The following is an 8,415-nucleotide window of genomic DNA, read 5'->3' as shown; positions in this document are numbered from 1 at the left end:
TGCTCGGCTTCTATTTATAACAACTTGTCGTCATCATGGACCAGTAGAATTTTTGCGCCGGGATCTTTATTTTATGGATCAGACCGATCCATTTGATTGTGACTGCCCAGAACTTTGGTGTAGTTAGAAGTTATTGCCCTGTTTAATCTGGGTTTTGTCTAAACCCGATGAACAATTAATCATCATGCTTTTGGAGCGTTTGTAAGCTGGAGTTAGATATTCTTGCCCTTTTCAGCTCGGCTTTGACCCATATTTTCTTTCATACTGGCCAATGGCTTGCCATTTCTTTAATTAAGACATAAATATTATAAGAAATCACAACATGGGGAAAGAACATCACTGTCGCAGGATCCTTGAGATCATTGTTCATTACAGAACCCGCAAGTTCTTAGCGCCCGCCAGCACCCACAAACTTATTTTCAGCTAGCACACCAAATAGGATGTAATTCTTATAAGAAAAGCTGCATGGTAGTGACATATTTGAATTCTGACATTTGGGACCTCGAGGAAAAAGCCTATCTAGGGCGGTGTCGGCTCGATAGTAAACATTGAGAAACCCAGTTTTAAAATTACTGTAAATTCAAAACTCGCCTCAAAATCACGAAACTTGGCATGGTGTTATGGCATGGCACCAACATGCTGTGATAAAAAAATAGTCCAATTTGGGACAAGTTTTGGTATAAACTTCTTATAAACTGGAGTTTCCCTCAAAAAGCCTCATGGTTTCGAGAGGGAACTTGTCACCTATGTGTGTGAAACGACATAAGCTGTCTCTTCCCGCTTTGATTTATTTTACAGAGGCAACATGAAACTATAGGCGCGTTGTCCTAAGAATATGAAATTATTCAGGGTCCGTTTTGTCTTTTTATACATTATTTGAGTTTTCTAGGCATTTTGGAACATACTTTGGTGTGTGCAAAGGTCATGTGTGTACTAGCCACCTTTGTAATTGGATGTTCAATTTGGTTATGAAATCAAGTCCTTATAAGTTATACGTACATATATATTGTTCTGTATGCAATGACATCGCACACAGACCATACTAGGGAACCCGTCGGTGATGAATTCATCAATCGCTGACAATTGTATACAATAAAGTGTTTGCCCACAACACACACGGCTTATTAGGAGAATTTGTCTGTGTTATTATGGGTCTTCGCACACATTTCTGATTAGGAACCTATTTGCCGCATATTACACATATCTTGTTAAGTTGAATCGTTTCTGTTTGCTTGCCTAATCGAAAACAGTTCATCCAAGTGAACTGTATGCCGTATATTGCACACACCTTGATCTAGATGACTGTTTCTGTTGCGTTCCGTAATCGCAAATAGTTCATCTGAGTGAACTGTATGCCGTATATCGCACACACCTTGATCTGGGTGACTATTTCTGTTGCGTTCCTTAATCGCAAATAGTTCATCCGAGTGAACTGTATGCCGTATATCGCACACACCTTCATATGGCTGCCCGTTTCTGTTGTTCTGTCTCATCGCAAATAGTTCATTGGAGAGAACCGTATGCCACACATCGCACACACAACTATAATATGAATTGTGTTTGATGCCTCCGCCATCGCAAACGTTTTGCATCATTTTTTACGGTTTTATTACATCACCGTTTGTGATTAATGCATCGCACACAGTTTCATCGAAGGTCTCTGATTGTAGTGTCGCGTTAGCAGCATCCTGCAGTAGCGCCGGACTAGTCTGATGGGAGGCAAGGGATCAGTAGTCTATCAATTCCGCCGCGCACGTACAAACCGTTATTTTTTCTGTCAATTCCCAATCCTCACATAGTACTAGGGGTCCCTCACGAAGAGATCTTGGGGAGTTGGACCTCTTAATTCCCACCCCTTCCCTCCTCAATTCCCATATGCCGGAGCTAATCAAAGGGTTTTAATTCTCTTGTACCTTAAATTCTCATTCTCAATCTTTAACTCCCCCAACCAAACACGTTGAAAGATAAATCATTATACAAATCTAAATGTGCCATTTGAGGCCAAGATGCGTATATTTTTACCTTAACAGTTACTTACCTTTTTGAGAACACAGGTTGTGCTACCAAGCTAATCGTGAACAAATCAAAAAACAACATTACTTAGCACTGCTACTATTTACTTCTACCAATCCTTGCAGTCAACATGCATGCACCTTTAATTTTCCATCATCATGCCGCATAAACCACCTCTTCTTTCATGGGGTTTTATAATACTAGCTGCATAAATTGGGACGAGAAGAATAGATGCAAAAAAAGAAACTACATTGCACATGCTTACACCTCATCTACTCGCGAGAATATATAGAATTGGAGCAAACAAAATAAGTGCAGACAAGAGATAAAACATCAATGAGGATCCCTAATGTCTTGACTAATATGTTGTCCTCCAGCTTGAGAAGTACCTACAAGGAAGGGCTAACATACAGAATCACGAGCTGCTCCAATTTATGACTCACACAACTTCATCTTCAACTTGTTAATGATGCGTGAACCTCAACGTACCATGTGGTACTGTTGGAGGCCGTGATGACCTGGTGCACCCGTGACTCACCAATGTTCCATCATGCGTAACGCCTCTTAGAACGCCTTTGGCATCGCATGACAGAAGGTAGGAACGCATTAAGAGCAACTGAGGCAAAACAACAAACAAGTGGCGCCCCTCTTTTAAATATGTAACTCAATATCTTTTGTTAATTAAATGCAGTAGGAGCCTCTCCTGTCGCTTCCTCCTAAACAACAAAAGAATGACGCAATTGAATGGTGGTACCACACAATCCAACTCTTCCCGTCAGCGAACTCCTTAATCTGCCTGTCCCTATTCTTATTCAAAAGGTTGTGCCACCAGGACCGGTTACTCCTATACTTTTGCTGTCGAGACACGACTTATGTGATGCAGTAAAGCACATGAAGGAGATGACGCCATTGCGCTGGTCTCCGGTCAACGATGTTAGGTCAGTTGAAGGGTAAGGTCGCATGTCAGCGGGATGGTGGTGACGACAACACACGATCGGGAGGGTGGAAATGCACCATGGTAGGGTGAAGGTGGTGGCCATGGCGATGGTGGCGGCATGCTGGGCGGGAGGGTCTCGTCGATCGCGTGGGAGCAGGAGCGTGGCGGCTTCTGCATGCAAGCGAGAGTTAATGACCTAGCCATCTCATGGGATCGGGAGGAGAAAAGTAACGGAAGAAGGTAGGAGATACTTTCATTTTTCCATACAAGAGGGTATCGGTCTGCCAAAATAAATTGATGGTGGGAGAGAGATTGCGCCATGGGAGGGAGGAAAACCGGGCGCGGGGGGGGGGGGGGGGGGGTTGGTATGGAACCTACAATCCCAACTCCCCGTTTTCATAGTATGAAATGAATAAATAAATCATTCCACCGGTTTCAGCGAGGCGAGTGCAGAAAAGGTCGTTCCACCACCCGGCCCAAGCCCAATCCCCTGTGGTGCCTTTACCTCGTTCTCCGGTTCCCCGTCCCATTCCATCCACCGCGTCCAGACACAATCTTACCGGCGACGCCTCGCGACCTCCTCAGCTCCTCCCCCCCTTCGCCGCCGCTGCCACCGCGGGGACCCGCTCTGATCCCGTCAGGTGAGATCCCTCGCTCCCATCTGTTCCGCCCCTTCTTCTCCCCGTTGTTAGATCTACGGTCTGAGCCGGGTCGGCTCGCTCCCGTCGCCCTGGCCCGGCGCATCCGCTCCACTGTCCCGGTCCGGGTGTCGGAAATTAGAATCTGTACGGCGGCCTTCCGGAGTCGATCAAGCTTTTTCTTGTGTATCCGTGGTTCCTCCGCCCAGATCTGCGCCATTTCTGTGGGGTTGCGCTGATCTCGCCCAGATTGGGACGGATCTGGGGATTCTGTCTGCGGAATTTGGATGTGGGATGATTTTTTGAGACAAGCAAGATGTGGGATGATTGGGAGAGCTGATACGTTTGTCGCTTGTTGCTTGGATTGTTGTTTTGCCCTAGCTATGCGTCGTGGTTGTACCGCACTCTTTCGGTTCGCTTGGTCTCTCAGATGGTGCACGATTGTGCACTCGTACCAGGAAGTTGTAGAATACACGATTTTTTTCGTTATGCTCGCCCCCCAACAGCTGTGCTTACTATGTTGTATGTTTGTTAGAACGGCGATAATTTGAAAGCATCGAATGTAGAAACTGTACCGGATATTATGGAGATTTCTATGGTTTCATACGACTTGCTTTGGTCCACTGGCACAACCAACATAAGCTATATGTTCTGACCCTTGCTTGTAGATCTGTTGATGGGAAAAGAATGATTGCAGCCTTGGGAATGCCGCAAAGATTATGATTGTTTGCCCCTGAAACCATTTGTAGACAGTAACTTGCATCTTTCTTTGACACTTGGGGAAAGTCAACAAATAATTTATTAGGAAAACAAATGTTTTTGCTGTTTGGGTTGTGTAAAGCATATGCTAATTGAAAGGTTTGACCTCTTAAATTTGTTGTGCTGTACGAGACTTTGATTCCTTTTCCTTCAGTGATCATGTCCAGCATGACAATGAATCCACATTTACTGATCGTGCAAGTTAAACCAGTCACGTGTTTCAGTGTGCTGCCTTTCTAAACTTTGACCTCTGATATCAATGAAATCTTTGCAGTCATATTAATTAAATAGTGATTGATTTCATGGAAGTGCCCCTGAAATTTTATGCGTCTTCCGTAATTCTCACTTTTGTATTAATATGTTGCTGTGAAACCAATGGTCGTATGTAGTGCAGTTGTATGGATGTCTTGAAAATATGTCTATTTTGAAACTATGGTTGTAATAGGTTGACATATCTAAATCCTTGAAAGGGAGGAGATTTGGTTGATCTCTTATTGAAACACCACTCTGCCATTCTCACTTGCTCTTGCCTTTGATCATGCAACATATTTTGTACTACAGGACACATCTGTGTGTGTGCGTGCTCAGTTCTAGTGGTCACACTGTCCTAATCTTCTGTCTTGATTTGCAGTTGTAGAAGTAACTGATTAGCCTGATGGCTATGGTCGATGAGCCTCTCTATCCAATTGCCGTGCTGATAGATGAGCTTAAAAATGAAGATATTCAATTGCGCCTGAACTCCATCAGAAGACTTTCCACTATTGCACGGGCACTTGGAGAAGAAAGAACCAGGAAGGAACTGATTCCTTTCCTCAGCGAAAACAATGATGATGAAGATGAGGTGCTTCTTGCAATGGCTGAAGAATTGGGTGTGTTCATTCCTTATGTTGGGGGTGTAGAGCATGCTCATGTTTTGCTCCCACCATTGGAGACATTGTCTACGGTGGAGGAAACCTGTGTCCGAGACAAAGCAGTTGAGTCGTTGTGCCGTATTGGTGCACAGATGAAAGAAAATGACATTGTTGACTATTTCATTGCAGTAGTAAAGGTAATGCATTTATACAGCGAGACATTCAATTGATTGTTGTCAAATATTTGTGGCACTCCTTGACCTCATCATTATATTCCTTAAGTAATATATATGTTTGCATGATATTTCCACTTCTTGCCTTTTAGGTAACTGCGTTTGCATTGTATTCTTCTGCCTAGTGACTTGCTCCAACATATGGCTGTTCATTGGAAATACTGCTGTACTCTGTAAAGAAATATGAGACTTTTTAGATCACGGAAGAGTGATCTAAAAAGTCTTACATTTCTGTACAGAGGGAGTACTTAGATAAATGTAGCAATGCAGTTTTATTTTCTGTTGATATCTTTATGCCTGTTCGTTCAACCAGTCTTTACTCTTTTCAGAGGCTAGCGGCTGGTGAGTGGTTTACAGCTAGAGTATCATCCTGTGGTCTTTTCCATATAGCCTATCCAAGTGCCACCGATCCGTTGAAAACAGAACTGAGGACTATTTATGGCCAGTTATGCCAAGATGACATGCCTATGGTCAGAAGGGCAGCTGCATCAAATCTTGGGAAGTTTGCTGCCACTGTTGAACAGAGCCATTTGAAGACAGAAATCATGTCGATCTTTGATGATCTTACCCAAGATGGTACTTTCTTCTACATCTGTGACATACTGTTTAATGAAATAATTCTCTAGTTCAGGCAAATAGTTACCTGTTCAAAAAGTGGAATAGAACACATGTATTGTAGTTTCTGATGTTGCCATCAAACAGTTATTGTGTTCTCTGAATGATTGTGTTTGTAATCATGCGGTCTCCTCATTAATCTGCTGTGGAGATCTTTTATTGATTTGTCAGTGATTGTGCTTACTAGCGTAGTCAGTGATTGTTACATGTAGCTTATCTCTAGCTTTGTTGCAGTTAATTTGACATAATTTTTCAAGTACCATTTATTAGTTTATCTTTTTGTATGGTGGTAGCGCATGTTCCTAATATTCCGATTCTGCTTTATTATTGTTAATTTATATAGGGTCTCAAGTAGTTCTGTATGGCAGTGTGGTGTAGTACGGTTAGGTTCCTTGTGATTTGTTACGAATCCTTTAGGACTGAAACCAAAAGTATCCTGCTATATTTTATCTTCATTCTGAATATGATATCAGTCTGCCTATGCTCCAAGATATCAAAATAAACTCTTGAAACTCCGAGACTATTCTTTTATACTTGAATGTACCAAAAGATCAATATATGTATGAGCCATAAAACTGGCTCCTGGAACTTTCTTGTCCAACATTTTGTACAATGGTAAACGAGTCGAGAGTTTGTGACATTGATTACACGCTGTTATTGGCCTTCATTTGCAGATCAAGATTCAGTACGTTTATTGGCAGTTGAAGGCTGTGCCGCTCTTGGAAAATTGTTAGAACCCCAAGATTGTGTAGCCCATATCCTTCCAGTCATTGTTAATTTCTCCCAGGTACATTACTGACATAACTAATAGTCTTTGTATGGTATTGTTATATAACTTTGTGATTGCTACAGTTTCATGTTACCCAGAACTGCTTATTTGTTTAACTATGTTGTTAAGTTCATCATCATGGTTGTGCTGCTACTAACACTTGTTCCATAACTCCTCTGTTAGGATAAATCTTGGCGTGTCCGTTATATGGTTGCAAACCAGTTGTATGAGCTCTGCGAGGCAGTTGGTCCTGAGCCTACAAGGTTAGTGACCTTCTTCATCAATTGTAACATACTTGAATTTTTAATATTTGTGAAGTGTGGCAAGTTGTTATATTACATGTAAATACATATATTTAATCTGATTGGTTGATGTGTTCATATATTTGGTAACAGAGCAGACCTGGTGCCTGCATATGTTCGCCTCCTCCGTGATAATGAGGCTGAAGTGCGGATAGCAGCTGCCGGAAAAGTTACTAAGTTCTGTAGGATATTAAGTCCACAGCTTGCAATTCAGCACATTCTGCCGTGTGTTAAGGTGCGTCCGGGGCAGTTACTGAAAATCATTTGTATTCTGCTGCTGTTATTGCCAATAGACTAACTCTTGCCAATTTCATCTGCAGGAATTGTCATCAGATTCGTCTCAGCATGTTCGCTCAGCTTTGGCTTCAGTCATCATGGGAATGGCCCCTGTCTTGGGGAAGGTGCGAGCAATGATGCATCCATAATTCTTGAATTGCCTTTCAGTGTTGCAAACATGTTTACAGACAAATTAATGCACTTTACATTTTAATGAATACCCATCTTATGAATACCCGTTTCCATTATCATTGTACTCTTGTGACCTGCCGTATGAAGTAGTATTCGCCGTTTATACTGAAATTTTAGCGAGACGTGGCGCATAATCACTTCTTTGAATTGCTGTTATCTTGGATTTCTCAGCATGTCGGCTGAACAATGCAGATGTTTTTGGTTTGTGTTCCATATGCACTGGTTCATTTGCCAGTTACATGTACATGTTTTGTGACGGTATTTTGCATCCAGCATCCAAAGACTTGTCCTTTATTTAATCTTCTATTGCTAGTTGCTACAAATCAAATCTATTTATTCCGTATATCTGTGTGATACTACTATGATTTGTTGCCAATAGTTTCTGCTCTTCATGCAATTACTATCAACAATTCATCGTCATTGGAAACTGATCAGCTTCATCTTTGGCTTTCTGCAGGATGCTACCATTGAACAACTTCTTCCTATTTTTCTTTCTTTGCTGAAGGATGAATTTCCTGATGTTCGACTCAACATAATCAGCAAGCTTGATCAAGTTAATCAGGTCAGTACTATTTTTGTTTCTTGCTTCTCTTGCAATTAATAGCTGGTTCGTTTGTGAATCTTTGGTACGCTTCCAGCATGATATTCTTTGCTTTACCCCAGTGTAACTGAGATTGATCTTACCACTTTGTTTACCCCAAATACGAGGGACATGTGCAAAAGTTGGCTACTATACAACTGGATGACTCGGTGTTAGCCCACTTGCCCTAGGTCTTTATCTGCAACACCATGGGTCGCAACACTCTGCACTTCCCAGTATAATAAGTCTG

At 42.1% G+C, this 8,415-nt stretch overlaps 1 protein-coding gene across 2 annotated transcripts in view; it reads left to right on the top strand.

Moving 5' to 3' along the window:
• The first annotated feature begins 3,364 nt into the window (after positions 1-3,364).
• Positions 3,365-8,415, top strand: part of LOC123120841 (serine/threonine-protein phosphatase 2A 65 kDa regulatory subunit A beta isoform) — a 7,644-nt gene continuing 2,593 nt past the window's right edge. For both annotated transcript variants that reach the window (XM_044540828.1, XM_044540827.1), the window contains exons 1-8: positions 3,365-3,591; positions 4,979-5,395; positions 5,761-6,007; positions 6,721-6,833; positions 6,999-7,078; positions 7,211-7,352; positions 7,438-7,518; positions 8,043-8,147. In XM_044540828.1, coding sequence (XP_044396763.1) covers positions 5,003-5,395; positions 5,761-6,007; positions 6,721-6,833; positions 6,999-7,078; positions 7,211-7,352; positions 7,438-7,518; positions 8,043-8,147 — 1,161 coding nt within the window. In that variant the 5' untranslated portion in view covers positions 3,365-3,591; positions 4,979-5,002. The remainder of the gene's footprint in view (positions 3,592-4,978; positions 5,396-5,760; positions 6,008-6,720; positions 6,834-6,998; positions 7,079-7,210; positions 7,353-7,437; positions 7,519-8,042; positions 8,148-8,415) is intronic.

Source organism: Triticum aestivum, chromosome 5D (assembly GCF_018294505.1).
Source record: "Triticum aestivum cultivar Chinese Spring chromosome 5D, IWGSC CS RefSeq v2.1, whole genome shotgun sequence".
Lineage (NCBI taxonomy): Eukaryota > Viridiplantae > Streptophyta > Magnoliopsida > Poales > Poaceae > Triticum > Triticum aestivum.
This window is presented reverse-complemented; position numbering and strand designations above follow the sequence as displayed.